Genomic DNA, 24,656 nt, shown 5'->3' on the forward strand with positions numbered 1-24,656 from the left:
GGAACGGATTATGGTCGAGAACCGAGGTGCCACTGTAGTTCCTATATTTTGGCTTAGTATTCAAACCAATATCGTGTTATCTTCAAGGTAAACATTCAGGGTGTTGGAACGGATTAAAACGATTTACATTATTTTTAATGGGAAAAATGATTCCGGTGATCGAACAAATCGGTTTTCGAACAGGGTTCTGGAACGGATTATGGTCGAGAACCGAGGTTCCACTGTATTTTGGCTTAGTATTCAAAACAATATTGTATTATCTTCAAGGTAAACATTCAGGGTGTTGGAACGGATTAAAACGATTGACATTATTTTTAATGGGAAAAATGATTTCGGTGATGGAACAAATCAGTTTTCGAACAGGGTTCTGGAACGGATTATGGTCGAGAACCGAGATTCCACTGTAGTTCCTACATTTTGGCTTAGTATTCAAACCAATATTGTGTTATCTCCCCAGCAGGAGTCCCTCAATAACACACACCGTCCCTTTAATTAGAACCGCCTAGCAGTCGGGCCTCTTTGAGGCCAGTAAGAATGATTTAGTTGGATAATGCGAAGGGGTGTGTTTGAATACTTCTTGGAACTGGATTTGGGGGAGAAGGTTATCAGCAACTGATAAGGACCGCGTTTAAAAGGTGAGCCCGGGGGAAATAGTACCCTATAGTCTAGTACCAAACAAGGATAATAGAAGCAACCGGTTAGGATCAAGGGTCTCGAAGAATCATGCCACTGCTCCACAAGGTCAATATATTAGTTCTTCATGTATTTGGTGCGCTAGCGTTTTTTAATATCCAACTTTCACACCCGGAATCCAACCTACACGACAGTTGGAGCGAGTCAGTCCGCGTAAGGCACCTGTACGCTACCAGGGCAGGGGTACACCTGGTGATTCAGGAAGACGGGCGGATTCTGGGCTCGGCGGATCAAACTTTATATAGTAAGTAGTACGCGGGAAGGGCGAGCCGGTGCATGTTACTCACGACGACGGTTTCTGTTCGATATATGAAACGTGAATAAAAGGCCTGCTGGAGATTCGAGCTGTGGATCCGGGCTCTATTGTCATCAGGGGGATCAAAACGGCGCAATTTCTTTGCATGGACGTGGACGGGAGGCTATACTCGTCGGTAAGTACTTAAGTATGTCTCATTGTTCTGAAATACCTCAATGGCATTGTTTTAGTTTAGGTTTATGCTTAAAAATAAGTTTTACTGTATTTTCCGTACTATAAGGCGCACCGGGTGATAGGGCGCACCCCTAAAAAAAATAGTTTTCGGTCCTATATTTCCCATACATAAGGCGCACCGGATTAAGGCGCTACAATGGGAACGTCGACAAAACAGTCGAAATGAAAATGAAATGATCTGCATTTATAGAGCGCTTTTCAAGTCAATGACTTCCCAAAGCGCTTTACAATGCGCTCCACATTTCCCAATAGCGGCCTTGCAGCCATGTAAGGCGCTAACCTGCTTATTGGGGGTATTAGGGGTTCAGTGTCTTACCCAAGGACACTTCGACATGTAACACGGACAAGCCGGGATTCGAACTGGGATCCCAAGACGAGCGCTCTACCTCCTAAGCTACTGCCGTCCCACAAATAAAAAAATGAAAGAAATTGAAAAAAGGAAGAAAGGAAGAGAATGAAGAAAATAGAGGAATTCCTGAGAAGGACAAAGAAAGGAATGAAAAGGAAAGAAGAAAAGGGAGAAAGTAGAATAAAGAAAGAAATAGTAGTCACAAGAAGGAAAGTGGAAAAATTGAGACAAAGAAAGAAAATAGAACAAGCAATGGAAAAAAGAAAAAAGGGAGAAGAAAAATACAAGCAGAAGAATAAATTGGAAAAAAAGAAAAAAGAAGAGAGGGACAAAGAATAATAATTTAGGGGAAGGAAGAAAGGAATGAAAAGAAAGGAAGAAGAAAAGGGAGAAATTAAGATAAAAAAGGAAAGGGAAAAGGAAAATAAAGGAGGGAGGAAAAGAAATGAGTAACAACTGGGATAATGAGATAAACCCAAATCTGTATCACTAGTGGTCAGGCTCTGACCCTCTCACCGCCGCAACCCAGGTTCTTTTCCTATTGCATACCATGTTTTGCGATTTCGGTCACTGACGGTTTGCACTAGTAAAAACCATAATCATAGGCAACTGGTATACACAAATTCATAGGGTAGCTCTTCCAACTGATTACCCCCTTAACATTCCCAAAGCTTGCAAAGACGCAAATACGTGTCGTAGACATGTACGGAAACAGTGTCTGTACGATGTCACCAAACAAACATTTCTTAGTTTCCATTTTATTTTTTGCTGGCAACTGTGTGGACAGCAAAGTAAGAATTTGATTGTGCAGGGAAACGGGGTTCTTTACTGTGCATATGACAATAAACACTTTGAATTCAATTGAGTTTAAAAATAGACTCATCACAGAAACATCAAGATGGTTCTAAAACGAGATACCGGGAAAATATAAAGCCGCATAGCTCACCTAAGTTCTCTTGCAGCCATCACGTTCAATAATGATACGTAACCATGGTCTTCTTACAACCGTGAGTGTAGTAAATCCAGGAGAGTAAAATATTTACAAATACAGAATAGTAAAACATGTTTTCTCTATGCCGCAGTGCAACCCAACGTGTGATTCACATTCATCTTTTTCGGCCAATTGCAGGCTTTGTTTCGCCCCTTTAGCCTATGCGAGCCTGTAAATGATGATAAGGATCCGCCCCCTTTACCTCCGAATAACTTTAGCCAATAGTGACTGATTCAAATGATGATTGACACATTGGTTAGGAAATGAATCCCAGCATACACCTCGAACTACTTCGCCTTCGGGGGAAAATCGAGTCGGCGGCTGTTAGTTGCAAGACTTTGCGACTTAATATTGATCCATATATAAGGCGCACTGTATTATAAGGCGCATGGTCAGCTTTTGAAAAAAATAAAGGCTTTTAGGTGCGCCTTATAGCGCGGAAAATACGGTAATCGGAATTACTGTATGTTCAGACTGCGTTATGCCAATGGTTCTCTCTTCTTTCGGTCAGGGTTGGGTAGGGTTACTTCAACTTGATTACTTTCAATTACTTTTGGATTACTCCAATGCCAAATATGCTAATGAAAGACAAAAAAAACTAAATATGAATACAATGATGACTCACAACACGTGGTAAGCTTTCTCTCCTGGCTTTGATCTCTTTGATATCCGGCAAAACGAACATAAAATGCGACAGAAAGAAAATGAAAATCAATCCAAACAGCTTGCCAACATCATTTTTGCCTTTCCATGTGTTCCGTTACTCCCCAAGCCTGCATCAAATTGAGTCATTTTATTCATATTTAGTTTCTTTTGTCTTTTATTAGCATATTTGGTATTGGAGTAATCCGAAAGTCATTGAAAGTAATCCAGTTAAAGTAACCCTACCTTCGGTATACCTCCTCATAATACTCCGGCCGTTCCCGCGCATTATTGACTCTGGCGCAAGCAGACAGGAAACCCACAGAGGTGTAAAGTACATGCAGCATAGTGATAGGGGAATTCAACTTCATCGATTCAGCATTCTGAAACAAGTGCAAAAGATTAACGGAGAGTTGCATTAGCTGGTGGGTCTAATAAGCACATGGTCTTATTTTCCAGCTCAATTTCCATTACCAGATGTAGTTTCGGTGCCTATCTTCCGAAAAAAACTAAAGGAGGAATGAGAATGAATTTAGGTAGATTGTTAGCCACAGATACCAGTATCATCTGAATCTTAATCTTAGAGGGGATTATTTTCCCAAATGAATGAATGAAAACTTTATTTGAACATTAAAGTAAAAACAGAACAAAAACAATAACTCAACAACAAAATAATACTACCGTATTTTCCGCACTATAAGGCGCACATAAAATCTGATTTTTAAAAAAAAAGATGACTATGCGCCTTATAATCCGGTGCGCCTTATATATGCATCAATATTGAATTGCAAGGTCTCGCGACTAAGAGAAGCAGCCACCGACTCCATTTTTCACATAGAAGAAGAAATGCGCTGTGCATACTGGGAAATATTAAACAACGATTCTCTTTTATTTGTGCGTTTGTATAAAGACCCTGAAATGGCTCCTATTAAGAGACACGCTTACAACGCAGAGTTTAAACTCAAGGCGATCAGTCACGCAGTAGAACACGGGAATAGAGCAGCAGTAAGAGAGTTTAACATTAATGAATCGATGGTGCGGAAGTGGAGGAAGCATGAGGATGAGCTGTTTACGGTTTACAGTTATTATGTTATTGCTTTATTGTTATTGTTTTGCACTTGTTGTTTGTGCACATTACGAGTGTCACTATATTGCGATTGCACTAACGTTTCATTTACCATAACAGTATCAGACGGTTTTTTGCGTGTTGACTAAATGGAGGAAAAGTAAAATGTTATGCCTTGATGTTGTTCAAAGATGTTAAAGATGGGTCACGAAAATGCTTTACCTCAGAGAAAATGATAAAACAGCTGTTTATTCATTTTGGGAGTGAATGGAGTTGTGGAAAGCTTGATTTTTATCTATTAATAAAGTTTGACTGACCTATTTGACTGTTTTGTTGAGATTCCCTTTAGCGTGGCACCATCTAATGGTTGCATAACGTAACTACATCCTCTACTGTAGCCAAGTCAAGTCAAGTCACATTTATTTATATAGCCGTTAATCACAAAAATGTCTCGAAGGACTGCACAGGATAACAATTACAAAATTGCACAATTACCTGATCTTAAACCAGCGTCCGCTTATAGCGCCTTATAATGCGGTACGCCTTATGTATGGAAAAAGTTTTAAAATATATCATTCATTGAAGGTGCGCCTTATAACACGGTGCGCCTTATAGTGCGGAAAATACTGTACATAATATGTTCGAAAAGGGGCAGCATGGCAGCGCAGTGGTTAGCACGTGTGCGGCACAGTTCTAAGGTCTCGGGAACCTCCTGTGTGGGTTCAAATCCAGCTCCCGGCCTTACTGTGCGGAGTTTGTATGTTCTCCCCGTGCTTGCGTGGGTTTCCTCCGGGCACTCCGGTTTCCTCCCACATTCCAAAGACATGCATTTCAGGTGGATTGGCCGGTCCAAATTGTCCCTAGGTGTGAATGAGCGAGCGAATTGTCTGTCCCTGTGTGCCCTGCGATTGGCTGGCAACCAGTTCAGGGTGTCCCCTGCCCACTGCCCAATGATTGCTGGGATGGGCTCCAGCACCCCCGCGACCCTACTGAGGATAAGCGGTGCAGCTAATGAGATGAGATGTTCGAAAAGGAATAGTCAGAAGCCAATGCTTATATTCCCTAACCCTTCATCTTCCCTATCAAATACACCAATGATATAACAACAATTGTAATAATATTAAAAATAACAGTTATGATATAACAATAGCAACAGTAACACAAAGTTAACCATAGTTCTTAACTCACTATTCCCAATCTCTCGTATCACCCATTTTCTTCATCTCTGTATTACGCCAGGAATCTTTTTTTTTTGTATCTAAATTTGACTCCACACACAGACACACACATACTTTTCCTGGTGGTTCTCACCTTTGGGATTATGAATTCACTACAGCCCCTTAAATTATAATTTCCTTCTTTCCGAATGAATAATTTATGGAGGTTTTCTGGCACTATGTTTTTGTTGATCTTAAATAAATTTTTTACCAAATCATCTAATTTTAATGAATTGGACTGCAGGAATAAAATATTAGTATGATCTTGATATCACATTATAATAAAAAGGACAGTAACCCCCCCACAACATCCTCCTACCCTAACAACTCCTCAAGGCCCGGACACTGCAATCCCACCCGAGAGCTGGCCCCAGGGGCCGAAGCAATGCCACCAGGACGACCGGCAACACGGCACAGGGCAAGCAGAAGTTCCCAGCCCCCTCTCCCCTCATTCCGCCCCACACCCCCATCCAGGGTTGATAGTGCCCACATGGGACATACTCTGCCCACCCAAAGAAAACTTGTCCTGACTAAAGTACCGTATTTTCCGCGCTATAAGGCGCACCTAAAAGCCTTTATTTTTTTCAAAAGCTGACCATGCGCCTTATAATACAGTGCGCCTTATATATGGATCAATATTGAGTCGCAAAGTCTTGCAACTAAGGCAAGCAGCCGCCGACTCGATTTTCCCCCGAAGGCGAAGTAGTTCGCGGTGTATGCTGGGATTTATTTACCGGCGTTTCATTGGATAACCAATGTGTCAATCATCATTTGAATCAGTCATTATTGGCTAAAGTTATTCGGAGGCAAAGGGGGCGGATCTTTTTATTATTTACAGGCTCGCATAGGCTAAAGGGGCGAAACAAAGCCTGCAATTGGCCGAGAAAGATGAATGTGAATCACACGTTGGGTTGCACTACGGCATAGAGAAAACATTTTTTACTATTCTGTATTCTGCCCGTTTCCCTGCACAATAAAATTCTTACTTTGCTGTCCACACAGTTGCCAGCAAAAAATAAAATGGAAACTAAGAAATGGTTGGCATTTCTTGAATCCCAAGACTTTAACCTTCCGAATGATATTGGGAACGATGCATTTGAGTGATTGGTGACATCGTACAGACACTGTTTCCGTACATGTCTGAGACACGTATTTGCTTCTTTCCAAGCTTTCGGAATGTTAAGGGGGTAATCAGTTTGACTGAATCATCTGACTGTTTTGTCGACGTTCCCATTATAGCGCCTTATAATCCGGTGTGCCTTATGTATGATAGATAGATAGATAGATAGATACTTTATTCATCCCTGTAGGGAAATTCACACTTCCAGCAGTCTACCCCGTTGTTTATTAACAGATTAACATGATGCCCTAGGGGTGCTTGTAGCGAAGTGGATGACGTCACGCCAGTCCAAAAGTTCGACATCCCTGCGGCAGATGGAAAATCCAGGGATACACCACCTCGTGTTAGCAAGTCCGCCTCCTCTCCGATTCCCCCCGGCTTTCGTGTGTCTGTTTAGCGGCGTTGAAGCCGGATAGCTCCGGGTAGCTCCGGGTGGCTACACGTTAGCGTCCGGAATGCTAAACGTGAGCCACGTTTCCGCAAAACACAGCAACTGCGCTCCCTGTGCGCTTCGATGTTTTCCACCAGCACTCGATGATCTTATTTGGTCGTGAGTTCGCATTTACCACGATTACGGATGGTACCGAAGACTTATAACGCCGCTAGCCGCTTCGCTAGCTCCGGCTCTTCTTCCACGATAGGCCCCTTCATCACGCCGGCACGAGAATTCTTCAGGGCAAGGAGTTGATTCCTTGAATAAACGCATTTTTGTGCGCTAAAACCCATGTCCATAGGATAGAAGTAATCCATAGTGTAGTTGTCAAAATGGGAAGAAAAAACGCCGAAGCTAGGAGCAGACAATAAAACAATAGGGCAGCTGCTGGAAAAGGCAGCCGCTCGTGGCAGCGCCGCTTTGATCAACATATAGGACCAAAAACTATTTTTTGGGGGGTGCGCCCTATAACCCGGTGCGCCTTATAGTGCGGAAAATACGGTACTCTGTTGTGTGCTACGTGTTAGCAAGACTTAGTTAACTGCCTTAGGTGGCTAGCTCCTCTCAGTCAAAAAAACCCCACAATATCCCTCTGTTGTAGTGATGGGAATTCTGTCTCTTTTTAGAGAAGGGCATCCAAACCCAGTCAGTACCCACTGGAGGAGGGTAGCGTACCAGGTCTTAACATCACCAGTTTATTGTAACTTCTTCGGTATTTGGAGCAAGAAATACCCAAGTAGGTTGTGTGTATTCGAGGTCGGGTAGGGTTACCTTAACTGGATTACTTTCAATTACTTTTCTATTACTCCAATAACAAATATGCTAATAAAAGACAAAAGAAACTAAATATGAATAAAATTATGACTCACAACACGTGGTAAGAGCAGTGTTCCCTCTAAACTGCGCGCGTGCGCAATTGCGAACTGCTCGCACATTCTCGGCGCACAAGAAAATCGAGCCAGCGCACAAAAATGAGGGCTCAAAATTACTAATTAAGAAGCGACTTAAGTCAAAGTTACAGTGCATAAAGGTAAAAATACACGGCTTCCCCTGACGTTGTGTCCTAAATGCGGTATTTTGAAGTCAATGTCGAACGAAGTTGAAAAGTAAAGTCAGTAGAGTTTGTCGAGAACCGGCTTCTTCGGCTCGGCTCACTAAAAGGAACCGGCTCTTTCGGGTCCTAAACGGCTCTTCGGGTTGTTTTTGCTTCTTTAATCCCAACATGACCAAATATTATGTAAAATTATGCACAACATGACTTAAAGGAAGGGGGGAATAGAACAAAAAAGAAAAAAATACCAAAATGAAAAAGTAGTGAAAAGCTGAGAAAAAAAAGAAACAAAAAGGAAGAGAAAAAAGAAGGAAAAATTAGAAAAAAGCCAGAAAAAAAGAAAAGAAAGAAATGTAGAAAGAAAAGGAAATAGAGGACAAAAAGAAAAAAGTAACAAAAAAGTAGAAAAAAACACGGAAAAAAGAAGACAAAGTTTGTGTTGCATTCAAATAATTTCTAATTATATCGAGTGAATCTTGTCGCCAACATTGTACTTCCACTAAAAAATGTGATTAAGTACAGTTCTGTATCTTACAACCGACTCAATAAGCCCCCAAAAATGTTGATATTATGTGACAAAATATATCAGGAAATAAAAAGAAATGGATATCTTGTGAAAGAATTGGAAGAACAAACGACGTTTGTAGGCCGTGCAACCTTTGCAATAGTACATGAGTCAATTCATTCAAAAGAGAAAAATCGTTTTGCATCGCCGGAAACTCGGCAAAATGTAACTTGATGTCAAGTTTTGGACATGTTTGATAATGACTCAGTTGCCACACTCGGGATTGCCGTTGCTCACTGTTGTTTCAAGCGTTGCTCACCGACTTTGTGTGAACGCTCAGACCCGTAAGGAAAATTACAGGGAACATTGGTGGTAAGCTTCCTCTCCTGGCTTTGATCTCTTTGATCTCCGGCAAAACTAATATAAAATGCGACAGAAACAAAATGAAACTAAATCCAAACAGCTTGCCAACATCATTTTTGCAGTTCCGTGTATTCCGTTACTCCCCAAGCCTGCACAAAATGTAGTCATTTTATTCCTATTTAGTTTCTTTTCTCTTTTATTAGCATATTTGGTATTGGAGTAATCCAAAAGTAATTGAAAGTAATCCAGTTAAAGTAACCCTACCCAACCCTGCTGGTGTGACTGACAGGCAACTCTCCCTACCTGGCCTGCTACTGCATCATGCCTGGCAGGCAGAAGAGAAGGCCATATCAATCCATCAGCAGTGTTGGGAATAACCCTGTTATTTTTTCAGTAACGGGGTAATCTTACTCATTACTTTTTCCTGCCGTTACAACGCTGTCACATTACTGAAGGTCATAAGCGGTTTGTTACTTTCAATGAAGCGTTTTTTGCTCAAAGAGATCAAAGCCAGGAGAGAAAGCTTACCACGTGTTGTGAGTCATCATTGTATTCCTATTTAGTTTCTTTTGTCTTTTATTAGCATATTTGGTATTGGAGTACCGTATTTTCCGCACTATAAGGCGCACCGGGTTATAGGGCGCACCCCCAAAAAATTGTTTTTGGTCCTATATTTACCATACATAAGGCGCACCGGATTATAAGGCGATATCTTTTGTCTTTTATTAGCATATTTGGTATTGGAGTAATCCAAAAGTCATTGAAAGTAATCAAGTTAAAGTAACCCTACCTAACCCTGTTCGAGGCCTATTGTATGCTGGCTCCATGGCGGACAATGCTCACAGTGAATTGTAGGAAATTCATTAAACAATGGACGCATATATTTTGCTTTTGCATTTGTAGTTTTGAGGAGATCAAAATAATGCTGCCAATTTGTTATTCTCGTCAAATTTAACTGCTTGAATTTAGACGTTACATATACAATAAATGCAAAATAATATATTAGGACACTGTTAGCGCGTGTGCAGCACAGTTCTAAAGTCTTGGGAACCTCCTGTGTGGGTTCAAATCCAGCTACCGGACTTCCTGTGCGGAGTTTGTATGTTCACCCCGTGCTTGCGTGGGTTTCCTCCCACATTCCAAAGACATGCATTTCAGGTGGATTGGCCGGTCCAAATTGTCCCTAGGTGTGAATGAGTGAGTGAGTTGTCTGTCCCTGCGATTGGCTGGCAACCAGTTCAGGGTGTCCCCTGCCCACTGATTGCTGGGATGGGCTCCAGCACCCCCACGACCCTACTGAGGATAAGCTGTGCAGGTAATATATAGGGCAGCACGGCAGTGCAGTGGTTAGTGCGTGTGCGGCACAGTTCTGAGGTCATAAGATCGAACCTCCTGTGTGGAGTTTGCATGTTTTCCCCGTGCTTGCGTGGGTTTCCTCCGGGCACTCCGGTTTCCTCCCTCATTCTTAAGACATGCATGTCAGGTTAATTGGCCGGTTCAAATTGTCCCTTGGTGTGAATGAGCGAGTGAGTTGTCTGTCCCTGCGATTGGCTGGCAACCAGTTTAGGGTGTCCCCTGCCCACTGCCCGATGATTGCTGGGATGGGCTCCAGCACCCCCGCGACCCTACTGAGGAGAACCGGTGCAGCTAATGAGATGAGACCCTGTTTTAAGCACTAAAGTTGATATTCAACCCGCGGCCCTACTGGGGATAAGCGCTGCAGATAATGGATGGATGGAAGTTGATATTTAGTTTTGCAGTATTACTGTAGTATTTTTCTGTATTACTGTAAGTTTGTGATTTTGCTTGGCAGTGTTTTCATAGTTTTTCCGCATCACTATTTTTGTAGTATTTGTGTACTCGATTTTTAGTATCCTTGTTGTTGGATTTCTGCAGTTTTTCTTTTCAGACTGAAAGCAAAATGATATGTCGGTTCTCTATTGTAAGCATTTCATTTGATATTTAGTTTTGTTGTTATTTTTGTAGTCTTTTTTGCTGTATTTTTGTAGTATTTACTTAAAGGTGCTGTCTGGAATTTGGAACTTGTGGATTCTGGCATCATTGCAGCCTCTGACAATCCCTTCATGTTGCACGTGCAAGTACGTGCATTGCTTATGTAACCGCGGTGTACGTGTCCCACCAAAGATCCACATTCACGCTGGACTGGATGATGAGGTTTTTATTACAGTTACTGCAGATGGAATGAGTCACAACATTAGCTTTTCTGCTGGCTTTGATCTCTTTAGCAGCTCTCTCTGTAGACTGCCGAAAAAACATATCAAAGTGCTTTCTTTTTTTTAATAAATACATTTGCACATCCATTTTAACAAAATACTTTGAACAAGAGATCGTATAGTGGATTTTTAACATTTGCAATGAATTTAACATGTTTTTCTTTAGTCTGAATTTTAACCAACATCATCCTTTTTAATATATATGAGAAAATAGAAATAAGAACAATAATGAGTATAAAAACGGATACAATTTACCTGCAGATGAAATGAGTCACAACATTTGCTTTTCTGCTGGCTTTGATCTCTTTGATCGCTACAAGGGGAATTAAGATTTTAGTAAAACAGAAACAAAACAAAAATAAATCTAAACAGCTTGACAACATCAATCACATTAGTGTTCATGTTGAGAGATTTGTCAGCTGTTATAAAGTTTAAAGTTAACTTCTTTTGTGGAGCACCAAAAGATGTGTCTTACCATTAGCAGCTCTCTCTGTAGACTGCCAACAAACCCCGCCTCCCAGTCACATGTCAGAAGCCAATAAAAACCCCACCCCATACCAACAGGTGGCACTGTTGGACTCATCCTTGCAGGACACTTACCAAAAACTATACACATATTTCAGCAGGAATTTCAAAGAAACAAAAGTTATTATTACACCTGTTGCACTTAGAATTCGAATAATCTTTTTTGGGGTTTGAGTGGGCGTTTGCCCGCAGGCTCGGATTTACCCACCCCTGTCCTAGGAACTTCGATTTGTGACCTAGGGCTTCAAGCCTCTGGTAGGGTCACCAATGTGTAGCACGACACATGACGGACAGGTCCTATGTGGTCCATTCAATATGTGGACTGAGCAATTCGGGAAAAACACTGGACTATGTGTAATGTAAAATTAAACATTCCTGTTGTATCCACCAACACTGTTTGTCCCTCACCACCCCCAGAAGGAAAACAAAGCCTACTTACAACAAAGACAGTTAGTTCTTTGTTCCTTTATCTCTTTGTTTCCTTATCCTCACTGTAAATGTGGAACTGGAGTCGTCCAATTTCGTTGTCACAGCATATCCCATGTTGTAACAATGACAATAAAGGCATATTCTATTCTATTCTATGTAAGGGGCTAAACAAAGCACAGCTTATAGACCCTTATAATGAGTAGCAACATTGGAACACAATTTGACGTGGGTTACTGGGGCCCTCTTTAAGAGCCAGGCTTGGTGGCCTAGACCCACGGGGCCCGACCAGGCTCACCCCGAAGGGACTACTTAAGTTCCCATTCCCATGGGCTCACCAATTATGGAATGGGGCCATCGTCATTGAGATGTAATGTCTAAATCAGTGGTTGGGAACCAATGGTCGGTGAGCCAAATGTGGTTTTTCTCACGAGTACCGTAAATTCCGGACTATAGAGCGCACCTGATTATAAGCCGCACCCACCACATTTTAAGAGGATAACCGCTTTTGTACTTACACAAGCAGTACCTGTATATAAGCCGCATGCGCCCACATTCAAACATGTAACACAATCACATAATCAACCCAAACCCTACTTTTTACCCTATTTAATATTTGATGCAGACCTGCAGAGTCCGGGTCCCTTTAAAAGTAATCCAAGGAAAAAAAGTGTATATTTCCAAAGGTAAGGGTGGGAAAAATACATATCCACTATTGTCTGCCGTGTCCACAAACACTCACCTTTACCGGTCCCCACTTCCCGTCATCCCTGCGTCTGTTACGCCCCTTCTTTTCAATTGGTCAGTGCAAGACTTATCAGAATAAGTTTCTAAAATAAATACATTACAAAAATATACAGTTGCAAATAAATATTATACATGGGTACACATATTTACAAAGAAAGACGGTACACCGAGAGAGTTTTCAAAGCTTTAATAATAATATTATAACTTTCATCCCAAACCGTGCCTGTGAAGGGTAGCAAAACGCTACTAACAACACGCTCGCAATGCAGTTGACGGGTCTGTTAAAAAAAACATACCGTTCTGAGTTGGAATAAGAGCTTGTTCTGTCCACTCCACGCATCGGCCCGGTATTGCAGTACCTCCGGGAACGGTGCATTCGCAATGATCGCAGCAAGGCTTTAGGGCTAGGCCCTTAGCTTGGCCTTTTGGCTGAGAGTAAGTGTCCCGGCTCCTAGGCTTTGTAGCGTATTATGAACTGACCGATAACGGATAATGGATAATGAATAACGAAGATAGATCAATAACCCTTAAAAACCCCACCTCCTTGATTTTTGCAATCCAGAGATGGAATAAGAGCTTGCTCTGTCCACTCCACGCATCGGCCCAGTATTGCAGTACCTCCGGGAACGGTGCATTCGCAATAATCGCAGCAAGGCTTTAGGGCTAGGACCTTAGCTTGGCCTTTTGGCTGAGAGTAAGTGTCCCGGCTCCTAGGCTTTGTAGCGTATTATGAACTGACCGATAACGGATAATGGATAATGAATAACGAAGATAGAACAATAACCCTTAAAACCCCCCCCCCTATAACTGACGTCATAAACCAAGTGTGTCAAACTCATTTTAACTTGGGGGCCACACGATAGAACAAACATTCTCTCAGGGCCGGACTAATGAGGAAGGAAGAATGAAAAAGAGAGATGGACACAAAGGAACAAAGAAAGAAAGATAGAAAGAAAGAGAAAATGAAATGGAGAAAGAAAGAAAGACTAGTAGATTGAGGAGAAATAAAAATAAAGATAAAGCAATAAGGGTAAGAGAGGGAGAGAAAAAGAAGGTGGGACAAAGAAAGAGAGAAAGGGAGAAAGATAAAGAGGGATGAAAGACAGCGAGTGAGAGAGAATGTGAGAAACAAAAGAGATAAAAAGAGAAATAGTGAGAGAGGGGGGAAGAAAGAGGGAAAAAAAGAAATCTAAACAAAAATAGAGAGAAAGAGAGAAGAAGAGAAAGAGAGAAGGGGAAAAAGAGGGGGATGCAAGAGAGAGAGAGAGAGAGAGAAAAGACAGTGAAAAGGAAGAGACAACAAAAGAAGGTAAAAAGAGAGAGAGAGAAAGAGGAACAAAGAAAGAAAAAGAGAGACAGAGCGAGTTAGAGAGTGAGAGATAAAAAGTGAGAGAAAAAGGGAGGAAGAGAGAGTGAGAGAGTGAGAAAGAGAGAGAAAGAAATAAATATAAGTCCAGCATTTGTTCAAAGCTCCTGGCTTTGGCAACATCAAGTTGACATATTTCAACCTGCAGCTTGTTTTTCTCTAGCGCTTCTCTGAGTGTTGTCTCGCGGGCCGGATTCAAGCCCTTCGCGGGCCTGATCTGGCCCGCGGGCCGCCTATTTGACACCCGTGTCATAAACGTTGTCCTCCTTTAGTATGCGAAAGAGACTTTATCATATAGACTTCGTCCCACGCTCCCTTATTCAAAAACACGCTAGCAACACGCTCGCAAGGTAAAGTTTGCGTGCAGTAGTTCTGTTTCCTTCTTTATCGGACTGCTCGATTGCGTCATGTGCCTTTCTTTTTGCAATTTGCATGATGAGGATGTGTCCACGCTAATTTAATTTGTGCACAAGCTAAGAAGTTGCAGTCTTCCTCTGCGCATATATTCCACCGGTCTAAATCTTACCTTTTGTACTCCAGCGCCGCTGGCGGCCGTTAGAAAAATGACATAAATTGGCCGCATCACTGAATAAGCCGCAGGGTTGAACGTTTGGGGGAAAAAAGTAGCGGCTTATAGTCCGGAATTTACGGTACATCAGATTCTGAGATAAAATGAGACATTTGGTATATTCCTGGATCTGTGCAAATGTGAACTAAGCAATAACAATCGTAAAGCATGCAAAGCCAAAGCAGAGGATTCAGTCTGGTACATTTTGACTGTACATTGCTCATTAAACATCTCATCTCATTAGCTGCACCGCTTATCCTCAGTAGGGTCGCGGGGGTGCTGGAGCCCGTCCCAGCAATCATCGGGCAGTGGGCAGGGGACACCCTGAACTGGTTGCCAGCCAATCGCAGGGCACACGGGGACAGACAACTCACTCGCTCATTCACACCTAGGGACAATTTGGACCGGCCAATCCACCTGAAATTTATGTTTTTGGAATGTGGGAGGAAACCGGAGTGCCCGGAGGAAACCCACGCAAGCACGGGGAGAACATACAAACTCCGCACAGTAAGGCCGGGAGCTGGATTTGAACCCACGCAGGAGGTTCCCAAGACCTTAGAACTGTGCCGCACACGCACTAACCTCAGCTTTTCACTACTTTTTCATTTTGGTATTTTTTTTCTTTTTTGTTCTATTCCCCCATTCCTTTAAGTCATTTTGTGCATAATTTTACATATTTGGTCATGTTGGGATTAAAGAAGCAAAAACAACTCGAAGAGCCGTTTAGGACCCGAAAGAGCCGGTTCCTTTTAGTGAGCCGAGCCGAAGAAGCCGGTTCTCGACAAACTCTACTAACTTTACTCAACTTTGTTCTACTTCGACTCGACTTCAAAATATCGCATTTAGGACACAACGTCAGGGGAACCCGTGTATTTTTACCTTAATGCACTGTAACTGTGACTTAAGTCGCTTCTTAATTAGCAATTTCAGGCCCTCATATTTGTGCGCTGGCTAATTGCGCACAGCTTAGAGCACAGGTGTCAAACAGGCGGCCCGCGGGCCAGATCAGGCCCGCTAAGGGATCGAATCTGGCCCGCGAGACAACCCTCAGAGAAGCGCAAGAGAAAAACAAGCCACAGGTTGAAATATGTCAACTTGATGTTGCCAAAGCCTGGTGCCTCGAACAAAGACACTGTACTTGTATTTCTTTTTCTCTCTCTCTTGCTCACTCTTTTTTCCATCCCCTTTCTCCCACTCTGTCTCTTTCACTGTGTCTCTCTTTTTCTCTTCCTTTGTTGCCATTTGTTTCTTTCTCTCTGTCTTTTTAACTTCTTTTGCTCTAACCTTTTTTTCCTTTTCTCTTTCTCTCTTCCTACCCTTCGCGCTTTCTTTTCTCTTTTCTCTCCTTCTGTCTATCTATTTCTCTTTGGATTTCTTTCTTCCTCTCCCTTTCATTTCCCCCCCTCTCATGACTTTTTATCTCTTTTGTTTCTCAAGCTCTCTCCCTCTCTCTCTTTTTGTTTCTTTGTCCCGCCCTCTCTCCTTTTCCCTCCCTCTTTCTCTTATTTCTTTATCTTTCTTTTTCTTTCTCTTTGATCTACTAGTCCGGCCCCCGACAGAATGTTTGTTCTATCGTGTGGCCCCAGAGTTAAAATGAGTTTGACACCCCTGGCTTAGAGGGAACACTGCACCCGACCCCTTTGGCCCCTCTCGCAACGGGTGGGCCAATGGGGAGGAAGACCCACATCGTCCCTTTCGGCCAGTGCCTGGCCGGACTAATGAGGTAGGAAGAATGAAAAGGAAAGAAAGAAAAAAGGAAGAATGAAAAGAAAAGATGGAGAGAAAAAAAGAAAAAAGGAAGAATGAAAAAAAAATATGGAAAGAAAGACAGACAGAAACAAAGAAAAAAAGAAACAATGAAAGAAAGAAAAAGAGAAGGAAAGAAAAAAGAATAGTAGATTGAGGAGAAAGAAAAGGAGAGAAAGAAATAAGAGAAAGAGAGGGGGAGAACAAGACAAAGAAAGGGAGAAAGCGAGAGAGAGAGATAAAGGAGAGCGAGAGACAGAGAATGTTAAACAAAAGAGATAAAAAGAGAAATAGTGAAAGAGGGGGAAAGAAAGAGAGAGAAAAAGAAATCCAAACAGGAATAGAAAGAGAGAAGGAGAGAAAGAGAGAAGGGGAGAAAGAGGAGGTTGATGCAAGAGAGAGAGAAAAGACAGAGAAAATGAAAAAAAAGGAAGGGAGAGCCAAAGAAGGTAAAAAGACATAGATAGAAAAAGAGAAGAAGAGGAACAAAGAAAGAAAAAGAGAGACAGAGCGAGTGAAAGAGAGAGAGATTGAAGGTGAGAGAATAAGGGAGGACGAGAGAGAGAGTGGAAGAGAGAGAGAGAGAGAAAGAAAGAAATACAAGTGCAGCGTTTGTGAGAGGCGCCTGGCTTTGGCAAAATCAAGTGGAGATATTTTAACCTGCAGCTCGTTTTTCTCTTGCGCTTCCCTCAGCTTTGTCTCGCGGGCCGGATTCAATCCCTTAGCGCAGGGGTGTCAAACTCGTTTTAACTCGGGGGCCACACGATAGAACAAACATTCTGTCAGGGGCCGGACTAGTAGATTCAAGAGAAAGAAAAAGAGAGATAAAGAAATAAGAGAAAGAGGGAGGGAAAAGGAGAGAGGGCGGGGCGAAGAAAGAAAAAGAGATAGAGGGAGAGAGCGTGAGAAACAAAAGATAAAAAGTTGTGAGAGAGGGGGGAAAAGAAAGGGAGAGAAGACAGAAATCCAAAGAGAAATAGAAAAGACAGAAGGAGAGAAAAGAAAGCGTGAAGGGTAGGAAGAGAGAAAGAGAAAAGAGAGAATAGGAAAAAAGGAAGTTAAAGCAAAAGAGGTTAAAAGACACAGTGAGAGAAACAGACAAAGAGCAAACAAAGGAAGAGAAAAGGAGAGAGACAGAGAGTGAAAAAGACAGAGTGGGAGAAAAGGGGTGAGAAAGAAAGAAAGAGAGAGAGAAAGAGAGAGAGAAAGAAAGAGAGAAAGAAAGAAAGAAAGAAAGCAAGAAAGAAAGCAAGAGAGAAAGAAAGAAAGAGAGAAAGAAAGAAAGAGAGAAAGAAAGAAAGAGAGAAAGAGAGAAAGAAAGAAAGAAAGAAAGAGAGAGAGAAAGAAAGAGAGAAAGAGAGAAAGAAAGAAAGAAAGAGAGAAAGAGAGAGAGAAAGAAAGAGAAAGAGAGAAAGAAAGAGAAAGAAAGAAAGAAATACATAAATAAATAAAAAAATACAAGTACAGTGTGTTTGTGAGAGGTACCTGGCTTTGGCAACATCAAGTTGACATATTTCAACCCGCAGCTCGTTTTTCTCATGCGCTTCTCTGAGCGTTGTCTCGCGGGCCGGATTCAATCCCTTAGCGGGCCTGATCTGGCCCACGGGCCTCCTCTTTGACACCTGTGCGTTAACCTGTGTCCGAGCAATGGAAATCGTGTACCAATGTCCTTTTTCATCATAAGCGGTGCATTAGTTGTGCTTCTTCTGGACCCTTACCTAGAACCTGTTTGATATGAGCGACCACCTAGCTTGGTGGGGCACTTCTCCACGATCCCTAGAACAATATCGGCGGTAGTCTCGTACTCCTGGTAGGGTTACCCAAGCCGAACAGGTCGAAGGGTAGAGTCCAGACTAAGAGTGATCCCAAAAGCTGGTGGCGGCACGCTTTGAGGCGGTTTCCTACAGACCTGGATCCCGTTAGCCACCTGCAGTTGTAGAAAGGTGCCGGTCGTCTGGGGTCTCCCTTGCCACTGGAACCATCTTCTTTACAATCAAGATAGTGGCGTTGGGAAAAACCGCACCCCTTACGCCACTTTAAAAACCATCATTGCGCAAGTATCTTCTTTTACCTGAGTCTCCGACCACAATCCAGGATCGGACTGTTCAAACATCAGCAGACTCACAAATAAAAGAAGATGGTCATCATCGAATCGATGGACAACCCCAACGAACCAGGGTCTTGAAGCCCCCAGACAACATACTGTAGCTCCTAGGTTCATTGGGACATACAAACCCTTCCACCACTGTAAAGTAGCAGATCACAGTGGAGAACCACGCACCCCACTTTGATAATTGTACCCTACAACCATCAATTGGCCAGGAACACAACGCTGAATACGACACTAAACTAGAATAGCTGTGCCTCTTTAGAACATCAACTGGGTTAATGAAATGAAAAGATCTGCATTTATATAGTCAATGACTTCCCAAATCGCTTTACAATGTGCTCCACATTTCCCAATAACGGCCTTGCAGCCATGTAAGGCGCTAACCTGCTTATTGGGGGTATTAGGGGTTCAGTGTCTTACCCAAGGACACTTCGATATGTAACACGGACGAGCCGGGATTCGAACTGGGATCCCTTGATCCCAAGACGAGCGCTCTACCTCCTAAACTAATGCCGCCCCTAAAAAATGAAATGATCTGCATTCATATAGCGCTTTTCAAATCAATGACATCCCAAAGCGCTTTACAATGCGCTTCACATTTCCCAATAGCAGCCATGCAGCCATGTAAGGCGCTAACCTGCTTATTGGGGGTATTAGGGGTTCAGTGTCTTACCCAAGGACACTTCGACATGTAACACGGACGAGCCGGGATTCGAACTGGGATCCCTTGATCCCAAGACGAGCGCTCTACCTCCTGAGCTACTGCCGCCCCTAAAAAATGAAATGATCTGCATTTATATAGCGCTTTTCAAGTCAATGACTTCCCAAAGCGCTTTACAATGCGCTTCACATTTCCCAATAGCGGCCTTGCAGCCATGTAAGGCGCTAACCTGCTTATTGGGGAAATTAGGGGTTCAGTGTCTTACCCAAGGACACTTCGACATGTAACACGGACGAGCCGGGATTCGAACTGGGATCCCTTGATCCCAAGACGAGCGCTCTACCTCCTGAGCTACTGCCGAGACGGAAGACAATTTCTGGGTGGAATTTCCTTTTTTGGCAGGGTCATTCACCTCAAGAGTAACCTACCCGATTACTTGAAAAATATTGTGATTCCAGGCAAACTTGTTCTGGCCTGAGAGAGTAGAATCTCTTTCTGGAAAAGCTGCTGAGTCAGGAAAACCAAAAATTCCAAGACAGCTTTGTTTTGGGCAGTTTTACATCTGGGGTCACCTTGTCAAATTATGCTTGTTTGTATAGCCCTTAAACAGAGGGAGTCTCAAAGGGCTGCAGAGACCACATACTAATGCAAATAACAGACTATTATGACACTATCCCCTGATCTAAAACCTATATGAGGGCAAGGAAAAACCCAAAAACCCCAGCATGAGGAAAATGAAGAAAAGTTGGAAAGAGAACGCACATGGATGTTGAATATCGCCCTGTAAAAGATGGTGTTGAAAATTTCATTCTGGCCTGGGAGAGTGGAATGTCTTTCTGAAATGAATGTCAGCAAAACCAAAAGTGCTGAGTCAATTTTTCTGGAGTATTTTTTTTCATATGTAGGTCAACCCTTGTAACTGTCTGTGTTGAAATTGAATGTTGTTCTGCTTGGAAGATTGGAATCCTGGAAAAAAGGCTTAGTTAGTATTTTCACCTCAAGAGTGACCTACCTGGATAATAGCACAGTATTTCACGGGCAAATTTGTTCTGGGAGTAAAATGTCTTCCTGGGAAAGCTTCTGAGTCAGCAAAACATGGCCTTTTTCACATCTGGAGTGACTCGCCTGCCTATAAAAGATGGTGTTGAAAATTTCATTCTGGCCTGGGAGAGTGGAATGTCTTTCTGAAATGAATGTCAGCAAAACCAAAAGTGCTGAGTCAATTTTTATGGGGTATTTTTTTCATATGTAGGTCAACCCTTGTAACTGTCTGTGTTGAAATTGAATGTTGTTCTGCTTGGAAGATTGGAATGTCTTCCTGGAAAAACTGCTGAGTCTGTATTTTCACCTCAAGAGTGACCTACCTGATTGCTTGTGAAATATTGTGATACTACCCAAACTTGTTCTCTCCCGGGGGAATAAAATGTCTTCTTAGGAAAGCTTCTGAGTCAGCGAAACATGGCCTTTTTCACATCTGGAGTGACTTGCCTGCCTGCCTATAAAAAAGGGTGTTGTTATTCAATGTTGTTCTAGCCTGGGAGTTTCTTAGTCAAGAAAACCAAAACTGTCGATTCAGCTTTTTTTTGGGACACTTTTCACATCTAAGGTAACCTAAATGATTGCAAGTGAAAGATGGAGGTGATATCTGAACTCTTCTTCCCTTTTTTGGGGTGTACAGACGCAAACAAACAGATAAATAGATAAACAGACAAACAGATATATGTACACATAGATCCCAAATTTGTGGGTGATAGAAAGGAGTAGAGAGGTGTTGTGAAAGGATAGTGGGATTGTGGACGCGTTCTGAAGGATGGGCTGGGCACCTGTATGATGCAGCAGGGGTAAACCAGTGAAAGCTGTCGGGCCCTGCTGTTGAACAAAAGAGTGTGTTGTGTCACCCTGACCCGAGTGACATGACCGCTTTCTGGTGTCCTGTTTCATCTGGAGGGACGAAAGCATGACCAACTTAGGTGCCTAACTTGTTTGGGTTGGCCATGGTCCAAAAATTTTTGTGTGTGTGTTTTTTCTTCTTCCCCTTTTATTTTATTTGTTATTGTATGTGTTTGTCTTGCTGTCGGTCACCCCTAAGAAAGAAAGAAAGAAAAAAAAAGAAAAAGAAAGAGAAAGAAAAAAAAAAAAAAAAGAAAAAGAAAGAAAGAAAAAAAAAGAAAAAGAAAGAGAAAGAGAAAAAGAAAGAAAGAAAAAGAAAGAAAGAAAAAGAAAGAAAGAAAAAGAAAGAGAAAAAGAAAGAAAGAAAAAGAAAAAAAGAAAGAGAAAGAAAAAAAAGAGAGAAAAAGAAAAAAGAAGAGAGAAAAAAGAGAAAAAAAGAGAAAAAGAGAGAAAGAAAGAGAGAAAGAAAGAGAGAAAGAAAGAGAGAGAGAAAGAGAGAGAGAAAGAAAGAAAGAAAGAGAGAGAGAGAAAGAAAGAGAGAGAGAGAAAGAAAGAAAGAAAGAGAGAGAGAGAAAGAGAGAAAGAAAGGAAGGAAGGTGGAAGATAGGTAGGTAGATCCCAAAAATAAACATTATCACCACCCTCACTTTGCTCACGGAAGATAAAAAAAATCACAAACCAGTGGAAAAAAAAAAGTAAAAAACCTCATTTGAAACGTGTCTCCATTTTACATTACAGCGCGTCTACAACAGAGACGACTGCACTCTCAGGGAGCAAATCATGCCCGACGGCTACAGCATCTACATCTCTGCCACGCACGGTGTACTCCTAAGCTTGGGAAGTCATCGGCGCCATCTGCTGGGCAGGGACAGCGGCGTACCAGCTTTGGCCCAGTTCCTACCACGAACAAGTATTGTGGAGGAACCATCGACTCCGACGCCGGAGACCTTCGATCAGCCGAACCAGGACACCTCCCGAACGGATAAATCACCGGACGCTTTAGAACCTTTCGGTGTCCTGGCACAGACGATTCATAGCCCCAGCTTTCACAAAAGATGAGGACCCGGCAGCGAAACAGCGAGAAAAATAGATGGACTGCTCAATGTCCGGGCGTCTAACGTGGGAACCTGCTATGAAATTCAGCACAGTCAGGTGAATCCGAGCAAACAGAATCTCAAGGACGGGCATCGAACGTGGTTCTCCTAAGACACACACTGCAAGCATCAGCCAGTCCACTGGGAATGTGTTTGTGAGTGGCTGTCTGTCGTTCACTCGTTTATCCTGAAAAGGAGACGAGATATAGAAAATGATTACCGTAAATTCCGGACTATAAGCCGCTACTTTTTTCCCAAACTTTCAACCCTGCGGCTTATTCAGTGATGCTGGGATACATGCACCGAGGAAGACTGCAAATTAGCGTAGACATATCCTCATCACGCAAATTGCAAAAAGAAAAGGCACATGACGCAACTTTCAAGCTAGATGCAATCGAGCAGTCTGATAAAGAAGGAAACAGAGCTACTGCATGTAAATTTTACTTTGCGAGCGTGTTGCTAGCGTGTTTCGGAATAAGGGAGCGTGGGACGACGTCTAAATGACAAAGTCTCTTTCCCATACTGAAGCAAGACGACTTTGATGACGTCAGTTATAAGGAGGAAGATGAGGACGGCTTACCGTGCTTACTACAAGTACGGAATGTTTTATTAACAGAGCTGTTTACTGCATTGCGAGCGTGTTGCTAGTAGCGTTTTGCTACCCTTCACAGGCACGGTTTGGGATGAAAGTTATAATATCATTATTAAAGCTTTGAAAACTCTCTCGGTGTACCGTCCTTCTTTGTAAATATGTGTAACCATGTATAATATGTATTTGTAACTGTATATTTTTTGTAATGTATTTATTTTAGAAACTTATTTTGATATGTTTTCCACGGGCGAATCAAAAAGAAGGGGCGGGGCAAACGCGGGCTGACAGGAAGTGAAGTAAAGGTGAGACGTGTTTGTGGACGCGGCCGACCACAGTGGATATATATTTTTCCCCACCCTTACCTTTGGAAATATACACTTTTTTTCCTTGGATTACTTTCAACGGGCACCCGGACTCTGCAGGTCTGCATTAAATCTTAAGTACCGGTATCATTTTGCGTTCATTCTGCCGGCTGTGTTTTTTGGACTGTATCGGATTAGGGGTTATTGTGAACATGCTTAATTGCTGTTAAGATTATCGAGAAAAATTGTTCAAACCTCACCATTGTTTATTTGCTGTTACTAGTGTCAATAAAATTGTTCGAACCCAAGAAACCATGTATAATATGTTTTTGCAACTGTATATTTTTGTAATGTATTTATTTTAGAAACTTATTCTGATATGTTTTGTACGAGCAAATGAGAAAGAAGGGGCGGGGCAAACGCGGGCTGACAGGAAGTGAAGTAAAGGTGAGACGTGTTTGTGGACGCGGCCGACAATAGTGGATATATAGTTTTCCCAACCTTACCTTTGGAAATATACACTTTTTTCCTTGGTTTACTTTCAACGGGCACCCGGACTCTGCAGGTCTGCATTAAATCTTAAGTACCGGTATCATTTTCCGTTCATTTTACCGGCCGTGTTTTTTGGACTGTATCGGGTATAGGTTAATTTCATGTTTGTATTGTGTCTTTTCAATGTGGGCGCATGCGGCTAATATACAGGTGCGGCTTGTGTATGTCCAAAATCGATTTTCCTCCCGAAATGTGGTGGGTGCGGCTTATAATCAGGTGCGCTCTATAGTCCGGAATTTACGGTATATGCAGTTTTGCTGCACCAAAAACGCACCAAACGGAAGATTGCATTTTGATATTTAACTTATGTGTGAACAAGGCTACTGTAAATATAAACTGGTCATCTGAGCGACTATTTCCGTCATTACACAGAATGTCACAAAAGGACCAGTACAGGGTCCTCTGTCGATCTACCATTCCATTTTTCCCTTAATCCAAAACAAAATGAAAGCAATCAAGTAACATTACTGCAACCTTCTGGTATTTGGATTACAAATCTGATTACCGTATTTTCCGCACTACAAGGCGCACCGGGTTATAGGGCGCACCCCCAAAAAATAGTTTTTGGTCCAATATTTTCCATACATAAGGCGCACCGGATTATAAGGCGCTACAATGGGAACGTGGACAAAACAGTCAGATGGTTCAGTCCAACTTATTACCCCCTTAACATTCCCAAAGCTTGCAAAGAAGCAAATACGTGTCGTAGACAAGTGCGGATGCGGTGTCCGTACGATGTCACTCAAATGCATCGTTCCATCACTTGGAAGGTTAAAGTCTTGGGATTCAAGAAATGCCAACCATTCCTTAGTTTCTATTTTCGTTCTCGCTCGCACCTTTACCGTGCATATGACAATAAACACTTGGAATTGAGTTAAATTCAAAAAAAGACCCATCACAGAAACATAGAAATCACTCTGAAA

The 24,656-nt window shown here is 42.3% G+C and overlaps 1 protein-coding gene and 1 pseudogene across 2 annotated transcripts; both read left to right on the forward strand.

The window, feature by feature from the left end:
• The first annotated feature begins 662 nt into the window (after positions 1–662).
• On the forward strand, positions 663–23,116 carry fgf19 (fibroblast growth factor 19). 2 transcript variants are annotated; one of them, XM_088333144.1, is made up of 4 exons: positions 663–741; positions 828–937; positions 1,021–1,124; positions 21,932–23,116. In XM_088333144.1, exons 3-4 carry the CDS (start codon positions 1,095–1,097, stop codon positions 22,250–22,252), a joined length of 351 nt encoding a protein of 116 aa, XP_088189270.1. In that variant the 5' UTR covers positions 663–741; positions 828–937; positions 1,021–1,094; the 3' UTR covers positions 22,253–23,116. The 2 variants fall into 2 exon arrangements, with proteins under 2 accessions (XP_088189270.1, XP_088189268.1); XM_088333142.1 differs by having other exon boundaries at positions 663–937.
• On the forward strand, positions 13,265–13,492 carry LOC148366742 (U2 spliceosomal RNA; annotated as a pseudogene).
• Positions 23,117–24,656: the final 1,540 nt, after the last annotated feature.

The sequence above is a fragment of the Urocampus carinirostris genome, chromosome 4, assembly GCF_059441175.1.
Source record: "Urocampus carinirostris isolate Australia breed hairy pipefish chromosome 4, RoL_Ucar_1.0, whole genome shotgun sequence".
NCBI classification, from domain to species: Eukaryota; Metazoa; Chordata; class Actinopteri; order Syngnathiformes; family Syngnathidae; genus Urocampus; species Urocampus carinirostris.